This window comes from Phocoena sinus, chromosome 14, assembly GCF_008692025.1.
Source record: "Phocoena sinus isolate mPhoSin1 chromosome 14, mPhoSin1.pri, whole genome shotgun sequence".
NCBI lineage: Eukaryota > Metazoa > Chordata > Mammalia > Artiodactyla > Phocoenidae > Phocoena > Phocoena sinus.
In genome coordinates this window covers 20,576,935-20,599,060 of record NC_045776.1, presented here as the reverse complement: position 1 = coordinate 20,599,060, position 22,126 = coordinate 20,576,935, and the positions used below count along the sequence as shown (strand labels likewise).

The following is a 22,126-nucleotide window of genomic DNA, read 5'->3' as shown; positions in this document are numbered from 1 at the left end:
ACACGACCAAATCATTCACTGGCAGGCTGAGATTCCCATAAGAAGGTACCATTTCCAAACTGTTTAATACCACAAGTTGTTTCTTCTCCACCAGTGTTCTCGTGGCAGCCAGGGTGTTTATTTGGCAGGACTTTATATACATTCTGACCACAGTACTGAGTAATGCTTCCTGGCCTCCACAGAGTAAAACATCAGGCCTCAGGCCTCAATTTGGTTCAATAATTTCATCAAATGAATGAGCTAACCAAGAATAACCAGGTAGAGTCGGTATGTATACGTCAAAACAAAGGGTATTTTGGGAAAGGAAAAGAAAAAAGGTACTAACATTTATTGAACACTTAGCACTCACCAAACTGACCTGGTGAATCCTCCCAGCCACCCAGTGAGGTAAGCTTGCTATTCCCATTTGACAAATAAGGAGACAGACTCAAAAGGCCAAGTCTATAGAAGAACTGGGATTCAAATTAACACCACAGCCTTGTTTTCCCCACTGGCTGACCATCAGAATTAGCTGGGAAGCTTTATAAAAGGAAGAGATTCTAACCTCTCCTTGACCTACTGAACCCAAATCCCCGACGCTAGTGACCAGGGGTGGTCTGTGCTCACTAATAGCAAGGTATTATTAATGACACGATTCTAGTGGCTCACAGTAAGGGAGAGTTACAGACAGTATGGTCGCTAAGATCCTGCAGTTCAGGCTTTCCATTTTATCCACCAATCAAACCGTGTCATAAGGTCCCCTCTACAACCACGCACAGAGGCGGTTCTGGTTTGGGGTGAGAATTCTGTTTTCACACACAAACTAAGGTCATAATCCTCAGACTCTTCACTGGTCAGGTCAAGTTCCCACACATAAAAAAGTACCTGTGTGGTGTTACAAAGTAAGGAGACCTGGTGATGTAAATCCTGTTCATATCCTAATGGAAAGGAAAAGGAACACGTTGACTATGTACCACGTGCTGAACACTGATAGGCACTAAACATGTCACAGGATGCTGAGAATAGCCTATGAAATAGATGTCAACATCATCAATCATTTTACATCTGAGAACTACACGTCAGAGAGGTTTACTAACTTGTCCAAGATCACACAGTTTGGTAGAACTTGATTTGAAACAGGATTTTTTCTGACACTAAAGCCTTTGCCTCATCACAAGGATGAACACAGTGAAAGAGCAGACAATCATTCATCACTGCCTCTTTTATTACCAGCATCTTCCTTCAATGATGATATGCTGAGTCCACAGCCCCTGGCTATGGGCCGCCGTGCCATGCATGATAATACGGTCAATCAATTAGACATGGCCCTGCCTTAACAAAAGGAGTGCACCGATATCCACCTGTACTAATTCTTTGCTCTCATTCTCTCTGTAGGTGTATGAACAGGATGATTTGAGCGAACAAATGGCAAGTTTGGAAGGGCTAATGAAGCAACTTAACGCTATCACAGGCTCGGCCTTTTAACACACATTGCCGAATTGATGAGGTGAATCTTCCAGGACCTTTGCAGCATTACCAGTTACCCATAAACAGCACACCTGTGTCCAAGAACTCTATCCAGTGTACAGGTTAACCATCAGGACCACTGAGTTCTGGAAGCTCCTGAAGCAGTTCAGGAGGAATAAGCATCCCTTCTTTCATAGGCATCAGGAGTTTCAAAATGATGACTCTGGGGTCCCTTAACAAAAGCAAAGATACATCTTCACTGCAATGTCAAAGCTGAAGCTGCTAGAATAGTCCTGGGCCTTTGCCACTGCAGTGACCACAGTGTCATGACAGATGCTTACGTTTTCCTTCATCAAGGCCTGTCATTTTCTTCTATGTGTAGGTCTAGTCTTACAAAATGCAAGTGCATTATTGAAGCCTGTACCCTGCCATGGCAAATCAGCGCAAGCTCACTATTTTATTTTCAAATTTAAGGTACAAAGCACCCATGGGAATTTTCTCACCACATAGCACCAAAGGACTGGATGTTTTTCTGACAGCACAAAAAAGTAAACAAAAGGCGGCAAATGCTTACGTTTTGTAACTCAAGTCGTTCTTGCACAGGTGGTGGAATTCAGCGAGTGGCTGTAAAATTCACCCATTTTAGCAAGTATTGGTAAATCCACTCTTGGTTAACATTGATGTCTGGAGAACAGGAACATTTAGAAATCTGCAACTAGTGGCATCCTGCCAGCAACCAGTCCATTTCCTAAAAGAGGATACAATATGCAGTCTTTTCAGACACATGATAAATTACGTGCTTAAGCTTGTAATAGGAAACTTTAATTTGGGTGGCTTTCATGCCATACCACACTGTGATGATATTTCAAAGCTTCACCAAGTCCATCTCCCTCAGGAGTCTGGCTAGACTCCACCGCATCCCTCCCTGAGTTCCCCTTGGCAACCAGCCCTGGCCAGCTGGCTGTCTCCACACATCCCTTGGCCTCCTGACCCACCTTTCTGAAACCCTCTGTGGAAATGGCAGAGCCATCACGAGGGAGGGAAGGAAAATGGAAGGCAGTTTCAAACAGTACCTTCCCTTGAGTGATGTCACTTCCACCAGCAGAGTCCTCACTGACTTACAGCAGGCCGTGTTGGTAGGTGACAACCACCAAGCTTTGTTGTCAAGGAAACCTTCTGCACCATGCCTGCCCGGAGTCAGAGAGCAGCAGAGGGGAAGCCATCACTTGACACTTGTGACACATCCTAGACCCAGTGGATACTCTTTAAAACTGCATCTTCATTGTGACATAGACTCTTAAACTCCTACTGCCGTGTTTACCTACAGCTTGCAACTAGGTGAAATTAAAAAGATTCTGTGTGCACCCTTTTAGCTTTTGAATTTGAAGCTGCATTTGGAGTTCCTCCATTTATGCAGCTGAATCGCCAAAAGGGAGCCAGTTTGCATACTTATCAGTTAGGCAACTTGAAAACCCAATAAGAGAGTTTCAGCTGAATTATTCCTTTCAGCTCTGCCTTTGATTTCAAGCTTGAGTAGGTCATAATTTTAAAAGAGCATGGAAGGGATAGGATCTTTACAGCCTAATAGCTCCTTTTATTAGGTGGGTAATTATATATGAATCCCTGAATGAAATATTTTGAGTAAAATGGCACTGTAACGGAAGTAATAATTCAGATTATTTTTTTACAGTCTTATGTCGGGAAGGAAATCTTATGTCAAAGAGAGGGCTTGTTCAAATGGTTCATTAGAAAGTCCGGTCCATTCGTGAAATTGTTCCTTCAACAAAGAGTGCTTGATCAATCTACTTATATTTTCATGAAGTCCTTCTGAAGAGCTATGTGGTGTTATCCTACGGGTTAGATAACTCTTACTCAACATCTAGGGTGCTTAGGTAAACAGCCCTCCACTGACGTGGAACAAGGCATTTCATAACATAATATTGAGTCTTACAGAAATAATCCATTAGCTCAGAAAAGAAAATGTTCATTAGACCAGCCTTATCTTCTCGAGGTCCTAGGATGGCTTTCCATTTCTAATCCTCACAAACATGGAACAGACTCTGAGGCATTTGACATCCAAGGAAGGTCATCCTGAGTGTCCAGTTTGGAATGAGCTACAAATCTCGGATTTCAGGGATTAGTCACATCTTCAATCTGTAGACTGTATTTGCACAATCAAGAGAACTAGCATTTTTCACAACATTCTAGACTCCTCTGAACTCAATGACCCTAGGAAATACATTTCTTAAAATATATGAAAATATACATTATTTGATTTCAGTGGATGCTCTTGAAACTTTCTTCATTAAACAATCCCAACGGTTTATTTCAGTAATCGGCAATGCTAATAAATCTTAGCTCCATGCACTGTATATAGAGTAGAATCCATTTAAATTCTCACAAGAGACTCTTGGGAGATGTACCCAATGGTTTGAATATGAAACAACTTGACTGCAACTCTGTACAACTCTGCTCCCCGTCCTCTCAGATAGTTCACACGTGTGTACAGCTGCTTGCCCAGGCTTATAGGTAACTCTTTAATTTCCCAGTCTCCTGATCTCCTGACAAGAAGAAATCTGTCTCTGAGTCTGGTTCATGACATACAGGGCTCTTTAAGCTCATAAATCTCTTTGACTCCCATAGCGATGCTTGACAGCCAACCAGCAGCTCTGCCACCAGGAGTCATTTCTCCCCGAAAAAGAAGAAAATAGAACATGGCGGGGCATCTCAGGCCTTCCCTGCACTCTGCTGAACTGTCAGGCAAGAGCCTTCTCTTGAAAAAGTTCGGTATTTTTCATTTCATACTGAAAAGAAAGCTATTTTCTTTCCTCTAGAAAGTTCTGCATCTGTGAAACTCACAAAAATGCAGATAGCTCAAAATGCATAAAACATATTTGGAGGATGCTCTAGCCAAAATTTAAATATTTCTTAGTGACTCACATTCAGTAAGAAACCAGTCATAGCTACCTCTTTGTAGAGCAGAGCTATAAGCTTCTAGGGTATTTAAATAATGGAACTTTATATTTGGGCATTATAAAATGCACACACAATTGAACAAGCTGGAAAAAAAAGGAGATATATCCAGCCAGGGATATAAGAGGTGAACTTATTAAGGCTTCCTGGGAGGAGTTGGATATAACATTATTCTCTTCAAAATAAGGGTGATTCACAATGACATGTATGTTTTCGTCCCCTGCATTGATAAGAGCTACAGAAGGAGAGCTGTCCAACATTAGTGTGTCATTCCAGACAACATTTGGAAACTGTAATGTTTGGCACTTGTTGGCTTTTCTGATAGAGAATCTAAGTACAAGTCTTTCTGGAAGCCTTTGTAGTCTGTGCTTGAAGATGGTTGCTTGTTCCTAACCACCCTTGTGATACATCTGTCTGTTGACTTTGTTTAAAGAATCGTCTTCAGGTCTCCTCCAAATGTAATAGAGTGTCTCATACATGACTGCTGGACTGGAATTCTAACCAAAAAAAAAAAACAAAACCCCACCTCTAAAGAGATCACCTGACCTTTTAGATAAAATTGTGTCTCAGACTCCTTGTAGTTTCAGAATGTCCATTTCTAGTTCATGAGAGAGAGAAAAAATAGAAAAATTCCTTCCTTTTAGCTGTGTTAATAAAAAACAAAACCGTCAGAACTTTAAAATAGATGAGGAACAAGGTTGCTTTCCCTTCCTGGACCAGTTTACTTCATCTAAATGCAGACCATTCCTAAAGCCAGAGGTTAGTATCCTAGCCTGTTTATAACCCATATACACAATAGAGAACCCCCAACATTCTAGAGCAGCAGGGCAGTCATACACTCAAATCTACCATCTCTTTTTAAAATCACTTTCAAAGCAACATTTTACTCGTAATAATAATAATAATTTGTATTTCTCTGGTAACTTTCAGAGATCACTTTCATAGTATACAGAAAAGCTTTTCACTTGATTCCAGCATTTCAAATTAAATCAGACTTTGGAAAAGTCATAGATAGATGTTTTGTATGGTATTCCATTGCATTTGAAATACGTGCTCCCATGCCTCAGTGTAACTTGCTATCCAAGTATCTGCTTCCAAAATGTCCTGATTCTGAAAAGAAATGCCTGAGTAGTTCCTCGTCAGTGATGTTACACAGGAGAGCACACATAAGCCTGTTGTCTGGGCTCTCTGTTCCCGCTATTGCGTCATGTTCACTTGGTGGAATTCTAGCTGCACTCTCTGAAGGATTTCTCCTGCTCTCAGTAGAGAGCCTTTGTACACTGTCATCCTATGATTTTTTTTTTTGTTGGTTGGAGAGCAACAGCAAAACTCTGCAAGATGTCGCAAACACAGATGCATGGGCCAGGGTATCTCAGTGTGTTCTCAGATGCAAGAAAGGAATGTTGGGGAGGAGGAAAAATGCTGTTTTTTTATTATCGAAGGGTAAACCTGACAATTCTGAACTTTGTGAATTGTCAGCTTGTTTGGGGGCTGGGTGGGTGGGTGGGTCTGGGGTGTACTTTTTATAAGTAATATTTAATTTATTATTTAGAGTGGCTTCTTTTTGGATAATTTATGATACAAAGGGAGATCTGGTTGGGAATCTAGATACGGCTGTTAAAGCTGCAGTGTTCCATATCTCAGAGGGACCCACTTTGGAAAAGAATCGTCCACTGCTGAGTATGAGGATATGCCCAGGCAAAGCCTCCACTGAATCGCCGTCATCACCGCCTTCTCCCTTTCCAGGGTCATTCAAACACAATACCACCAAACCTACAATATTCTGATAGCATTTTACAGATCGATGCTACTCATTCTTTCAAAGGGCTTTGCGATTCAAACAAATGGTTAGTGTGCTAGTGGTAGGTTTATTTGGTAGAAATGGGTATACTACAGCTTTAACTAGCCTTAGTGGAAAAAGGAATTTTTTGTTGCTACAAAATGCCATTTTTTAAAAAAAGGTATTTTGAGCCTACAGAGAGTTTCTTTAAATTGTCAGACTCTAGCATTGTTAACCAAATTAGACTAGTGATTGCAATATTTAAGTGTAAATCTTGTTCTATGAGAAAGGAAACTTGCTTACAGTTTAAAACGATGACTGTTTCTACACATGATCTTGTATACTACTACACGAGGAAAAAGGGGTTTTGTAATCACTGTAGAACAGTCTCATATTCATTTTTTATAGAAATGTTATTCCAATGGTGCATTTTTGTTTAATAAATAAAGTTTTGATACAAAGTTCTTTCTTCACGTTATTTCTATTAAATGGCTGATACGACATGCACATGACCCTAACCCCTGCCTGTCTATTCTCATCCTCAGGATACACGCTGCCTTTTTGACATGTGTATCAGAGACTGTCAGTCCCTTTGGATCCTTTTCATCCACACGCTCAGTATGTTTTCTATCCCAACAGCCAATAAATACCCATGTGTGTGTCGGAGGGCTGCCTCGGGCTGCCAGAACTTGCTTTGCCTACATACACAGGAGAGTTGGAAATTCCAGATCAGATCTCACCAACAGCTGGTAAATACTCCAGCCCCCATGCCCTCATTGAGACAATTCTGCAGTGTAAGCCAACTCATTTCCAGAGTCCCCCTGCAGGACTGAGCCAGAGTAACTCTCTGTGGGGAGATACTGCTCCACAATATTTCACCCTAGATATAGCACCCATGTTTGGCTTGCCTCCTTTCTCTCTCCCTCTCCCCCTCTCCCCCTAGTGATTTCTCCTGGGAGCACGTCGTAATAAATCACTTTTACACAAATCTTCATGTCAAGGGCTGTTTTTAGGGACTTAACCCAAGGCAAAGACCCTACTATTTTTGTTCCCATTTCAACATGCGAACACCAAGTAAATATAATACTCTCTCCATCCTCAAGATATTTCATTCTTATCGTGTCAACAGCAGAACATGGGGACACATACGCACTGAATAATATATGGCTATGAGTACTGAAGGATGAAGTTGGGCGTGTAATCTATTCTTTAAGAGAAAATCACATATTAATAAAAGTTTTACTAACTCTTTTGGGTAAGCAGAGAACTATTCAGAGAGTTTGCTTGAAGCCAACGCATCACCAGTGCCAGGACAGGTGGGGTTTTTAAAGGCCATCTAGCTCTTCCCAGCTTCTTCAACGCATGATCATTCCACCTAGAGAGAGAAATATTGTGGTTAAGATCACCAAGAACCTGGAGAAATTGGAACCCTTGTGCATTGCTAGTGGGAACTAGTAAACTAGTGCAGCCGTAAACCACCAGTATGGTGGTTCCTCAAAAAATTAAACATAGAATTACCACATGATAGAATTACCATATGATCCAGCAATTCCACTTCTGGGCATATATCCAAAAGAATTAGAAATAGGGACTTAAGAGATATTTGGACACCCATGTTCGTAGCACTGTTATTCATTATAGCCAAAAGGTGAAAACAACCCAAGAGCTCATCAACAAATGAATACATAAACAAAATGTGTGTGTGTGTGTATATAATGGAATATTACTCAGCCTTAAAAAGGAAGGACACTCTGACACATGCTACAACATGGATAAAGCTTGAGGACATTATGTGAAATGAAATAAGCTCATCACAAAAGAAGAAATAGTGTATGATTCCACTTATATGAGGTACCTAGGGTAATCACATTCAGAGAGACAGAACAGTAGTTACCAGGGGCTGGGAAGATAGGGGAATGAGGAGTAGTTGCTTAATAGGTACAGAGTTGCAGTTTTGGGAGATGAAAAAAGTTCTGGAGATGGATGGTGGCAATGGTAGCCCAACACGGTGAACATACTTAATGCTACCGAACTGTACTATACACTTAAAAATATTAAAATTTTAATTTTATGTTAGGTATTCTTTACCACAATTTAAAAAATGCCAAATAAGGATATTCCAGAGCATTTTCTATAAATGCTGATATTTATTCTATGACTCCTGAAATATATGTTAACAGCAAAATGTTAAACTGATATGCAAGCCCTAGAAGTAACATATTTACAAGTCTATTTTATCTCACATATTCAATGTATGTAATCGTCTCTTACAGAAGGATGCCACGCTTTCACAGAAGCTATCAGAGATAGTATCTCCATGGAAAACCAGTTATTTGAAGAAAAATAAAATGGATTACTGCTGTTTGACCTAGACAGGAGAAGGTTAAGGGATAAACTAGCTACTCTCTCCACTGCAAATATCTTTATCAGAAGGATTTTGGAGTAGTCAAAAAATGATATACTCTCTATCTTAAATACCCTAAAATGCTATCATGAAGATAGATAGCAGATTGCATTAATATGCAGGTAGGAGAATTTAATAGATCTGAATGAAATTGGAAAATCAGAGAGGTTTACCCAGAGCTGGAATTCAGAAAGGTTGACACTGCTCTCTTTCATGGAAATTTTCTTCAATTCATTAATTACTCGTTTCCATTTATTTTGATGTGTTTTAAAGGTGCATCTGTAACTCTTACAAATATTTCCTGACTTCCATCCCACTATTAAACTTCTCATTATTTTTCACACATTACTCTCTTCTCTAAACATCCTTTGCATATTTTCAGGTTGGTCATTCACATCACAACTTTTGCTTTTTGTAAATCTTTGCCTCCAATAATGGTTTTAATTGTGCACTTGGATTTTAAATTTTATTGCAGTTCTTCCTTTATTTACCCATTGCCTCCTTCATTTCATCATGCTGTCTTTTTATCCTATCCTGTTCTTTCTTCATTATATTCCAATTCTCTTTCAGAGAGTTGATTTTTTTAATAATTTTTTTTATAAATAAACCTGAAAACATGTTTTCTATGAAAGAACCTTCTACTGGTTTTGTAAAGGATTATCCTATCAGCTTCTTACGTCTCATTACTTTAACCCATTCTTATCTTTATTTTAGACTTAAGTATTTTTAATCTATTTACTCTGAAATGAAGGAAGATCTATTTAGATCAATGTGTGTCAACCCCCTGGTCGTTTGAATTGCTCCTGACCCCATTTTATTTCCCCTTGTGTTCGATAGACTTTTTCCTGATTGCCAAGTGGAGTATATGAAAAAGCACAGCTCAAGAATAAACAGATGCCCTATCTCTTCTGTCTTCTACCTCTACCTGGACTACTGTAAAGAGAAATGTGCCCAAGCACATTAGTTCCTCTCTTACCCTTTCTGCCCAATTCTGTTCTGACAGTTTAGTAAACAAATGAATGTAGTGGAGAAGAGAGAGATTAGAGGAAGGAATAAGTAACTTCTGGGTGCCTGATGCTTTTTGAGGCAGCCGGAGTGATACTTGCCTGGATTTTTGGTTGATATAAACTTTTCACTTGTGATCTGAAGATCATTTTGTATAAGATTACTGGCAATATGGTAAGAATGGCCTATATACTATGCTTCCTTGAAGTTTTATTGGCCTTAAAGCTAGGGAAAAAAGAAAAAAAAAATTTCTGATTTGGTGAAGAGGTCCTGTTTTTCAGTAATAATGTCTTCTCCCCCTTCTCCCCTTCCTCTTCCTCCTTCTATTATATTTTTTTCTGAGTCCATTGATATGATAATGGGAAATTGGGGTTCACTGTTAGGGGCAACTCTCCAGACACCATTGTAATTGTTGAATACTAGGTATTTTTTAAGCACCTAGGTTTTGTCCTACCTTCTATTTACCTAAGTATAATCTTCACCTATTTTTTATTTACCAATTTCTTATTTCCATATTACTATATTCCTTTTCTCTCATTTGTGATTAATCTTTCTCTTTCACCTTAACTTTGGAAACTCATAATTTGATACAATAAATACTAAGGCAATTATTCCTGAGATAATCCAAATGTCCTCATTAGCAGTTCAAAAGATTTCTTGAAATAAATAACAGAAGTAATTTTTCCCAGATTCCTTTCAGGTTTTAATTAACATTCTTCTTTATAAATTAATGACAGTCCCTTAATTTCCCTGTCTTTGCTAATATCTTTTCTGACTCTATATGTAAGTTTGACAAAACACCTCTTAGTAGAATAATTTTTCACCTTCTTAATATTTCTTAAGGATTTAATTCTTGTGCTATTCTTTGACTCTGTGGTTGTTTCCCTCAGCTACTTTTCTTTTTATTCAAGCAAAAAACTGGTCTTTGGTGTGGAACTCTCTTAACAGTGGCAGTATTTTAATTTTGTAGCTATGGCTCCTTATTTGTCATTAATTGTTCCTATTTCTTCCTGAAATAAGATGTTCCCAAAAATTGACTATAACATTTACTTTAAGATGTATACTGTGGGCTTAAATTTAAATTAGACAATGTATGTAAAGCTCCTACTACAATTTTCAGTACTTGGCAAAAGCCTCCTGAATGCTACTTCTGAAAGTCTCTGCACTCAGTCTTTCCCCTTGACATTTGTGAACCTTTTTATGCATTTAAAATATATAAACAGGAATTTAACAAATTAGTCATTTGGGTGTGGTTCTCATGTTATAGGTATAATCTGTAGTAACCATGTAGCTGTAGAAAAAAGTTTTCAAATGGATGGTATTATAAAATATTTTTCCTTTTCTTAATATAAATAACCAGTATTTATTTAGTGCCTTTTATTCACTTGTAAGGCATAGTGCTAAGGGTACCAGCAAACCAAAGGATAAATCTATGTATCTTTCACTAACAGGAAAAAAAAAGTGTGTATCTATATATGTATATATGTGACTAGAGTTCAAGTAAGAAATTTAGATCCCTTTAGACAGATAAAGACAAAATTCCAACAGAATACAGAGTATCAAACTAAGGTTCATAGAAGCCTCATAGGGAATATGGTATGTGGAAAGAGCTTTAAATAATAAGATCAAAATCTTTAGAGATGGAAAAGGGCTATTCAGATAAAAGAAGTTATTATATGAACAAAAAGATACAAAGGTAAGAATTTATAAGACAAAAATGGAACTAATATTTCAGGGTGGGTTTTCTTTTGGAGTTTATGGTTTATGGGAAAAAAAGTAGGAAGTACATTTAGAAAATCAATGGAAGTTATGTAATAGTGATTAAGATATTTAATTGTTACTAATACGGAACCGCTGAATATAAAGTTTTATTCTTTCATTCACAAATGTCTGTTGAATACTAACCATGTACCAATGACTGAACTAGTACCGGAAAAACAACAGTGATCAATGTGAATGTGATCTCCATCTTCAAGGAGTTTATAATTTGCTTGTGGAGACAAAGATTGGTGCAATAATTATAATCGTAATGAGTGCTATAAACTAAGATTGTGACATAGACGTATCTTTATAGATTAGTCATAATATTGATGGGGAATGGAGACAGCTTAGATAGGGAAAGACTTCTTCATGGAGGTGACATTTAAGCTGAAACCACAGGATACAAAGGAGGAATTCAAGTGAATATTGGGAACACAGAACATTCCAGATGGAGGGAAAAACTGAGCAAGCCCCAGGCTGGGAGAGAGTAATGGATACTTAGTGCAGTTGCATGTCACTGAGCAAATGGAAAGAATAGAATGAAGAAGTTAGGGAGTGAGGTTGGGCCAGATCACGTGCAATGCACGCTACCAAGCATAGATTCCAAAGGAAATAGGAACAGTTTGGGGACATAAAAAAGAAGAGAGCTAAGATCTAATTTAAGTGTACCAAGATTTTTAAAAGCTGTACACGCTACCTCAGACGTGCAAAGTCACATAGCACTGTTTACTGTCTATGATTACTCTTATTTTTCTCATCATCCCCAATTCTTGCTGAGTAAAGACACAAATCTCAATCTTGTCAATGAAAGGAGTCTTTTATTTCTTTTTCATTTAAAGCCACCTCCTTCAGTTTAGCTAAGTTTTTCTCAGATAGTCATGAAATTCAAAATTTTAACTCCCCGTCACATCTACATTTCTCTTCACAAAAGCCCTACCTTTGCCAATTTCAAGATGGCTTCCGGGGAAGCCATTTTCAAGATGGCTTCCGGGGAGGCATGTATGTTCTCTCGGTGTGCTGGACTAAATGTGGATCCTCACCACTTCCAAGTCAGCCTTTATTCCCCCTCATTGCTGGGAACTCTGTTGGCCTTGACCGACAAGACTTGCATCTGAAGACATTGAGAATTTTTCTCTCAGCACAATAGGATCCCATAATTCCCCTCCCTGAATTGGCCCAATCTAAACTCTTTCTGTCACTATTACATCTGAGTCTCAGCTTTGTCTTCCATCTGGACCTCAAGTAGACTGTCCACTACGCAACTTCTATTTGAGAGCTACATTTCCCCTGGCTATGATAATTGTATGGCAGACTCAGTGACTCTCAACTCAGATTTCTCCCAAATGCCCCACTGACAGTATGCTGGAATAACTGATTCCTTATATTATATGCAGATTTTGCCACCAGTATTCTCTCTGCCTGGCATTATCAAGCCACCATTTCCCTCCATAGCAACACCCAGCCTTCTGAGATATTCCTTTCCAAGAATTCTACAGGCCACAATGGACAAGAGTCTAAGAGTCTTCTGGTTTTGGCTTCCCTCCCTCCCTGCCTAGGGCTTCTATCAACTCTTGCCTCCTTGTCCTAGGGTTTTACCCTATAGAGGTGTGCCACGGAAATTAGAGATGACCTGTAAATATTTTCATTTCTCCTTGCGTATCCCTGTCCACTGAGGTACCATGTCTTGTCCAATACAAACCTTATGCTTCCTTTTCAGTTCTGGTTAAAATCCTCATGTCATATCTTAGAACTTTTCACTATGTGCATATTTATTAGTATCTTCATTTCCCTTTAGGCACTGAAACCACTGAGTCAATTCTTATGAAGCCACAGGGCAGCAAGAATTAAAGTGAAGAGAAATTTTGTTAATTTAATATTTACAAAAATAGTATATCAGTTATGCATGTGTGTGTCTATTAACATATCAATCTGGCTACTGTGTAGAGAATGAATTCCAAGTAGCAAAAGTGAAAAAGAGCTGCAGGAAAAGTGTGGTTCAGTGGTGGTAAAGAAATGAAAATAAAGCGGGTACACTTGAAATGAGTTTTTGAGGTAAAAAGAAGCATAATTGCAGATGCACTGGATGGGGTGAGTTTCTGAGTTGAACAGCCTTTAAGCTGGTAGCAACATTTTCTGTTTCTGAGAGAGAAACAGTTTTGGGTATGGGTACATATAGGAAAAATGAGAATGCTTTTTAAAGAGCCTGTGTGATGTCCCAGAGGAGACAACAAAATGTAGCTGAATATTTGAATCTGGAACACAGAAGAAAAGTCTGGTCTGGAGACATAAATTTAGAATTGCCAGCAAACGGATGACACCTAAAGTCACAGGAGACTCGGTGGAAAGAGATGGGGCTAAACTGAGCCTCAAGAGAGTCCAAGATACAGATACTGGGTAGAGAAGGAGCAAGTAGGTGAGCAGGCATAAAAAGAGTGGCCAACAACAGGAAAAAGCAGGAGTTTCCCGTTAGAGAAAAGTAACAGGAAACCAACACAAAACAAAAAAAAAAAACCCATTGGTATGGGAGAAGAAAAGAGAAAAAACATTGGAAAAGGAGGGAAAATTAGCTGTGTTTAAAAGCTGGTAAGATGCTGGTAAGACAAAGATAAAATAGTGAATATTGAATTTTTCAAGATTACCATTGACAGGATAACCATGCCCTCTAGTTTTCTGGGGACGGTCCTGCTTTATACATTATGCCCTCGTGTAGTTAGTATCTAGAGTAGTAGTTAGCTTAGTGTAGAATCTACTTTCACTTTCAAAAATAACCTCATTTGGATGATAGTTTATACGGTCATACCAGTTATTAGTGACCAAAGCAAGAGCAGTTTCAGCGAAGGAGTGGGGCTGGAAACCGGATTATTACAGATCAAAGATGGAATAGGAAGGGGCTTCCCTGGTGGCGCAGTGGTTGAGAGTCTGCCTGCCGATGCAGGGGATGCGAGTTCGTGCCCCGGTCTGGGAGGATCCCACATGCCGCGGAGCGGCTGGGCCCGTGAGCCATGGCCACTGAGCCTGCACGTCTGGAGCCTGTGCTCCGCAGCGGGAGAGGCCACAGCAGTGAGAGGCCCGTGTACCGCAAAAAATAAAAAGATGGAATAGGAAGTTATGAAATTAATATAGTACATATGCAATAACTCTTTGAAGAATATACTATGAAAAAGAGCAGAAGAATGGGGAAGTGATTGGAAGTGTACCTGGATCGTACATGTTTAAAAAGGAAACTCTCAAATCACTCACAATGATTCTACTAAGAAACCTGGGTGATTTCCAAGTCAAATTCACCTGTGCAATAAATGTTCAGAGTAAAGAGCAGTGTGGTTAAAGGAAAAGACCTGTAGGCTAGGAACAGTAATCAAACACTCCAGAGAGTGCTGCATAAGGGTGAGGGTTGCCCTGGTTTGGAGCAGGAAATGGGACTCTCCAGGACTAAAAGCAGGAGGACATGCAGAATAGTAGTGCCCAAAGATATCAGGTCCTAACCTGCAACCTGCACATTTTACCTTGTTTGGAACAGAAAAAGGGTCTTTGCTGATGTGATTAAGTTAAGGATTTTGAGATTGGGAGATTATCTTGGATTATTTGGATGGGCTCTAAATGCAATCACAAATGTCCTTACAAAAAATGGGGCTGAGGGCCAAGACTGAGTAAAACTCCACCAAGGCCATGAAGTCTAAAATACAATGAAAAAGGAGATAAAAGCCAAATCCAAAGAGATTGGAGGAGATATCTCGGTGGAGATAAGGAGATGGAGTCGAAAGTTTCAATGTGGGCTTCCCTGGTGGCGCACTGGTTGAGAATCTGCCTGCTAATGCAGGGGACACGGGTTCGAGCCCTGGTCTGGGAGGATCCCACATGCCGCAGAGCAACTAGGCCCGTGAGCCACAACTACTGAGCCTGCGCGTCTGGAGCCCGTGCTCTGCAACAAGAGAGGCCGCAATAGTCAGAGGCCCGCGCACCGCGATGAAGAGTGGCCCCCTCTTGCTGCAACTAGAGAAAGCCCTCGCACAGAAACGAAGACCCAACACAGCAAAAATAAATAAATTAATAAACTCCTACCCCCAACATCTTAAAAAAAAAAAAGTTTCAACGTTACTGCAGAGACAAGTTGGGTTCAAGTGTATAAAGGTATGACTGGTAGATAAGAGTCCTTGCCTATTGTCTAGCAGATCAGATCACAATTGTGGTGGGTTTTTTTTATGGACCCTCAAGGTTTGGCATCTGGGAGAATGAACCTGGAATGATCCAGCTCCTAGTCAAAAGAATTAATCTTTAAATTGAAAGCAGGGTCTTGAAAACATATTTGTACACCCATGCTCATAGCAGTATTATTCATAACAGCTAAAATGTGGAAGCAACCCACATGTCCATTGACAGATGAATGGATAAGCAAAATTTGGTATTACACACAATGGAATATTACTCAGCCTTAAAAAGGAAGAAAATTCTGACATATCCTACAGTGCAGATGAACCTTGAAGATATACTGCTAAATGAAATAAACCAGCCACAAAAAGACAGATACTGTATGATTCCACCTATATGAGTTATTTAGAGTAGCCAAAATTACAGAGACAGAAAGGGGCTGGGGGGAGAGAAGTATGGGGAGTTATTGTTTCATGGTTAGAGTTTCAGTTTTACAAGATGAAAAGAGTTATGGAGATGGAAGGTGGTGATGGCTGCAAAACAAAGTGAAAGTATTTAATACCACTGAATTATACCCTTAAAATGGTTAAGATGGTAAATGTTATGTTTATTTCATTTAACACAATAAAAAAATAAAAGAAACAAAATAGTCTTTAGAGCTACCAGCCACTGGACCTTGAACATATGCCCAAGTTCTTTGAGTCTGAGTTTATTTTGTTTCAATTTATTTTCATCTGTAACACAAGGGTAATAATATCTAGCTTGCCCACCTCACAGATTTCTTATGTGGATTGAATCAGATACCATATACAGACACACTTTATAAGTTATAAAGTGCTACTTCATAGCTTACAAAGCTATAGTGGTGTGAATTATCAATATCTGTGCCCAGAAAACTGTGACCTACCCATCCTTTAAGACCTAAAATATAAGCAAAAGGAGGTTCTGTAGGGGGTTTTACTGGAAATTCCACACCTGATTAGGATCCAAGGCCCTTCCTAAGATTTCTGTGAACTTCCAGATGGGTGGAACTGGAAATATTGCCTCAAGTTCTAGTTTGTGAGCAGACAGATTCTGTTGGGTATCTCCTTGACTCAACCATTTTCTCATTAAAAACAAATTAAAAAGTATAAGTGGTAGACATCACTTGAGACTGAATTGAAGACAGGAAGGAGAGAGAAGGCCTAAATGGGTTTAACATTAATTGTAGCAATGTGAATGTTCCAATTTAAAAGTGTTCTGTAGCCATTTTATCAGAAGGAAAGACCCACTGACTCTGAAACCATGTCCTTACACTATCTCTCGGACTCCCCTACCTTTCCCTTCCCCTCCTTGTCTCTATCCTGTTCTACTACTTACTTCCAGGTGCAAAAGTACAAATCTGTCTCATCTTTTCCCTCAGGGAAGCATCATCAACTCTTTAGTTGTTCAGCTTATTGCTGATGGAGCTCTAGGCTCTTACCTCTAACCCAAGCAGTTAATTAAGTCTCTTTCTCCCTAAAGACCATTCCCTCTATAGAAGGAATTCTGTGCCCAGCTGTTATAATATAGTGCTTACCCTGCTATATGGTAATGTTAAATCACACTTTATCCTGGGATTCTCTTCACACATTTATCCAGCTAAGTGACAGGGAAGACCTCCTAGGTCAGACTTTACAGCAAGTAACAAGATTTCTTCTTCCTCTGGATTCTCTTGGGTCAAATCGGGACCCTCCTTGGAACCAGTGCTATGAAAGGTGATTCCTTTCAGACTAAATTTTTAGCCTTTTCACATGTGCTTTATAGACCAATGCCCTTCGATATGACTTTGCCCATGGAGGTCAAATTGACTGACTGAACAAATGAATGAATGAATCTATTTAAAAAATGAATAAATTTAAATAATTTTTACGTTGCATCAACTATGAAAAATAAAGTGCCATATGAAGTCAAGAGCCAAATATTTGCTTAAAATTAATATATTTATCAATGTTGGGTATAGCCCATTGTTCAGTTCTAACTGATTCACTTTCAATAGTGAAAGTGGGACTCAAGTTTTCCAAATTTGAGTTGTTTTCCCAGTGTTTCACAAGAGTTTGCCTTACTCTGATAATGAATTCAATAATATAATAAACACTAATGAAATTAAACAGTCATGATTTATTAACATGCATCATGTATAACATTCATGTTGTGTTAAGAACGTTGGATACATTATCTCATTTACTACTTAAAACAACACTCTTATGTGTGAAACACTATTACTGCTATTTATTGATGAGAAATTTGAAACTAGGGTAAGGATATACTTTGCCATAAGTCACATGGTTAATCAGTGCATAGCTGCACCTCGAACCCACTCTGTCAGCTCTAAAATATGTGCTTTTTATCACCAAATTGAATAACATTCAACTACTAGTCCTAAGGAATTCCTTGAGTGTTCCTCAAACTTTAGCCATTATAAAATCCACCTGGAACTCTTGTTAAAATACCAAACCCTAGGCTCCAATTCTAGAGATATTGATTCAGTTGGTCTGGGATGGGATCTGAAAATCTGTAATTTTAACAAGCTCCCCAGTTGATTTCTATTCTCATGATGTAATCGAGCAGGACCCTATGAGGCCTTCCCGGGACAGACACCCTGGCCCCTAGCCATGTCCGCCACCTGCCTCTTAGTTGTAAAAAAAAAAAAAAAAAAAAAAAATTTAGCCTCTTAGGCTTTCCCTGAGTTCCAAAGAATAAATTTAATCAGAGAAGTAAGAAAATGCAGAAGCAAAGAAAAACTGTCAAGCAAGACAAAATAATAATAGTTTAGCCATTAAACAAAGTCAAGAACATTTAGTTCCTCCTCAAGGGCTACATAAAATATTCTGAGCCATATCCTTTGAGCTGTTTTGCAGATACTGAAACACCCACCAGGTGGAAAAAGTTAATTGTACGCTGCCCCAAAGCACATAGACCCCAGACGGGTTGGAAGCAGAAGGTTAATGTTGTTGACTCCCAATTACCTCATCATCGGCACATCAGAAGAATGTTCACGAGCTGATCACGCACCCCACAATCCCACTCCCTCACCCTGTCTTTAAAAACCTTTCCCTGAGAGCCATCAAGGAGCTTGGGTCTTTTAAGCACTAGCTGCCTGGACTCCTTACTTGGCGCCCTGCAAAAAAACACTACACTTTCCTTCACCACGACTTGGTGTCAGTAGACTGGCTTTACTGTCAGTAGACTGGCTTTACTGTGCATGGATGAGCAGACCCAAGTTTGGTTTGGTAGCAGTAAAATGTATCAATAAGAGCTCTGTCTGCTGTACTCAATAGAAAATCCAATTCAAACTCCTAAATTGAATTAAAAAAAAAAAAACTACATTGGCTCAGGTACCTGAACAACTTAGGATAGACTAATTTCATGCACGTCTTTATTCTCAGTTTATACCCGGAGGATACAATGAGAGACCACAAACAATAGCTCTAGAATTGAACTGGCCCTGGTTGGCTGGAATGTGGATCAAGTGTCCATCCCTGAACCAATCACTGTAATCAAGTCGTTGGAATTTGCTATTTTCTTAGTCTTGTTCACTCACTCCTCCCTTAAAGCCCAGAGGTGAGGTCAGTTGTCTTGAAGTCCATGGGATGAGAATAGGGGAGGGGAGGTTACTATGGATCATTATCAGAAGGAAGGAGAAGTGGATGCAGGGTGGCAAAAATAACTAGAGTTTTCTGGGTAAAATGAAAAGTTCCTAAGAATAAACTATGTCAGCTGCTTTAAGAAACTATCAAAATCATATGACTGGAAAGTTTTCCTTATCATGGCAAAGATATTTTGATTGCTACGCTACTGCATTCCAGACCTATGTATTCATACAGATTATTCCACAAAACCATCAGTATTATTCATATTATCTGTATATCTCAAGTAGATACATTTTCTTATATTCTTGGACACATACTCATCTAATGCAAGGGGAGGGGAAATGGACCAAAATAGGCCTTCTCATTTTGTACAATTCTCGTTTATTTTAGATATTTTTTTTTAAGTCTTATATTTTTTGTAAAGTTTACTGCATTCATGTTAAATTATAAAGTGAGCTTTTGGAAATTTGTATCTTGGAGTTTTTAATTCAGTTTCAAGAAGGAAAATGTTTACTAAATTAAGATGAAATAGTTTTACTGCTATTTGCAACTCTCATTTAAAATTGGATATGTTTTATCATTGAATATTTCCTAAAATAAAACTTTATAACCATCTGGATTTAGTGCTTTCTTGCTGATATTTCTTGTAGATAAATGGTTTCTTAATGACTCTTTCGATCCCAGAGGATATATTAGACTCCAAAATTATATGTTTAGATAACCCAAAAATGGCCAATTTTATTTCTGCATCTTCTTACCTATAATTGCATTTCAAAATTTTAAGTATATCAGAGTATTTTTCTAGGAAGTTCTGAGTCCTGAGAAAAGCCATAGTCAATATTATTCTTTCATTTCAAAAAGAATAGAAAAATAATATATTGTATATATAATTATATATTATTTTTCTATTCTTCTTTCTGAAATGGCTGTTGTCCAATCTGCTCCTTGCTCTTCAGCTCTGTTCTGCTTCTCTGGAGGTACATCAAACGCTGAGGGAATATTAATTTTCACATATTGAGTAAAACTATCAAGTAATGCTTTTCTTCAAGTCATAATGAAATCAGGTCTAGAATAGAAACAGAAGGTTCTGGAAATCACCTGAAGATTTCTCACACAGGAGAACATCTTATGTTAATCCTTTCTGTTTATATAAACATTTAATTAGATGTAGATAAATGTTATTTAAAGAATAGTAGCTAAGACTATGCTACAAATATAAACTATAAACATATACATCTATGGATACTGTAGAATACCACAGTTACATAATTTTCCTCCCTCTCTAGCTTATATTTTAATGTTAATACCAGATAAAAAAGTGAATTAGAGAGTCTATTTCAGGTAATTACTTCGAACACAGATGAACTTCAGAGTTTAAGTCACTAAAAATAGAGCCCCCAAACATCAGTTTCTTCATGTATGAAAGTTGGAAAATGACTCCTATTTGCCAACTATTTCTAAGCTCTGGATCTTCAAAAGTGCTCAGGGACCAGAATACTCATTCCACACATTTTAAACATCTCTCAGATTTGTTCCTTTTGCTATTGATGAATACCACATCTCATTGTAGAATTACACAAAATAATTTTATCATCCAAAATCTGAAGGTAAGAAAATAGAAAAGTAAATCCTAATGCTCAAAATGGCATAAGTATTAAAAGGCACGAAAATGGAATAAATTGGCAGTGACCCTGAGCTCTTCTAGACTAACCTTCAAGCATGTCCAAAGAGATTTGATTTAACTCGAAGGCTTCTAACAGTCTAATGGCGTCTCCAGTCTCTAGGGATCAAAACCGAACTTGAGCAATAATGGAAAATTTATTGGTTCACATGGTCAAATGTCAAGAACATTGGACAGTACATATGCAACCCAGGGACACTGGTACAAAAGTGCTCCTTCAGATTAGCTGTTCCAACAAGACTAGAATACGTCTGCAGCTAGTGCTATATTGGACCCTCATCGCCTTGCACCGGCTCTAGTTAATGCAATTCCTGGGATGACCTCTTTGACCTGCTCTAGGAAATGTGCCCTTACGTGCGCCAAGCACTGCAGGTATGTGGATGGGATAAAATGATTGGCCCGGTCTGGACCAAGTGACCGCCCTTGCGCCCAGGGACACACTGGTGCTTGACAGCTACAACCAAACAACATAGCTGGGGTAGGTGAAGTATGAGGAAGGGAGGAAGCAGGAGTGTGGATGAAAGGAAGTGTACTACAAGATGCTCTTTCTGGAAAAAAAAGCTCTTTCTATAAGAAGTATTCTGGAGTAGAAAAAAATCAACACTGTCTACTTCAGCATTCTATGTATCAAAGTCTGATTATATTACAAAACTACCAAAATAAATTGTGAAAATAAACAATAAGAAAAAAAAATTTTAATATATATTTCAATGTGGGAAAACACACATGTAATATTAAAGCTATGTGGAAAATGTTTCTATTTAGAAATTTTTTTCTGCATCATCAATGTGACTGAAGGTCTTACACATCCAGAGAAATTTGTCCTGAAGATTTTTGTTTTCTAGTAAGTTTCACTGTTTTAGGCATTGGCTATTCCCTAGACTGCTAACAACTTCCAAATCTCATTAGCATCATTTATCTTGAAAAATATAAACATATAAGTAAAATATAATAATATAAATATAATATAATATAAAAATGTATGGATGTTTTGTGTTTGTGAGTTTTTCTTCAGTATTTGAATGGTAAGTGCCAGTAGAGGGACAGTTTCATTTCAGAACTTTCCAATCATGGCCAGTAGCCTCCTGCCAAAAGTGCTGTGTTCACTATTCTAATCCCACGAGCAGTTTGACATAGTAGCATCCTTTGGGGAATTCATCCCTGATTATTCACTGTGTGCTCTAGAGATGCTTGATCACCTGAAACAGACACTGTCCTGAATGCAGCTTCTATTTGCTGAGTTTGGGCCCAGACTTTACAGAGTCAGGAGAGCTTTGTAGAGAGTGTTATATGTAAGCTGAGAACTACAAGATGAGTTC

General features: G+C 38.5%; 1 protein-coding gene across 1 annotated transcript in view; it reads left to right on the top strand.

Moving 5' to 3' along the window:
- DCC (DCC netrin 1 receptor) overlaps positions 1-1,464 on the top strand; it is a 774,287-nt gene extending 772,823 nt beyond the window's left edge. Inside the window, exon 29 of the mRNA XM_032654035.1 lies at positions 1,375-1,464. Within this exon, the coding sequence (XP_032509926.1) occupies positions 1,375-1,464 (90 nt within the window). The remainder of the gene's footprint in view (positions 1-1,374) is intronic.
- Positions 1,465-22,126: the final 20,662 nt, after the last annotated feature.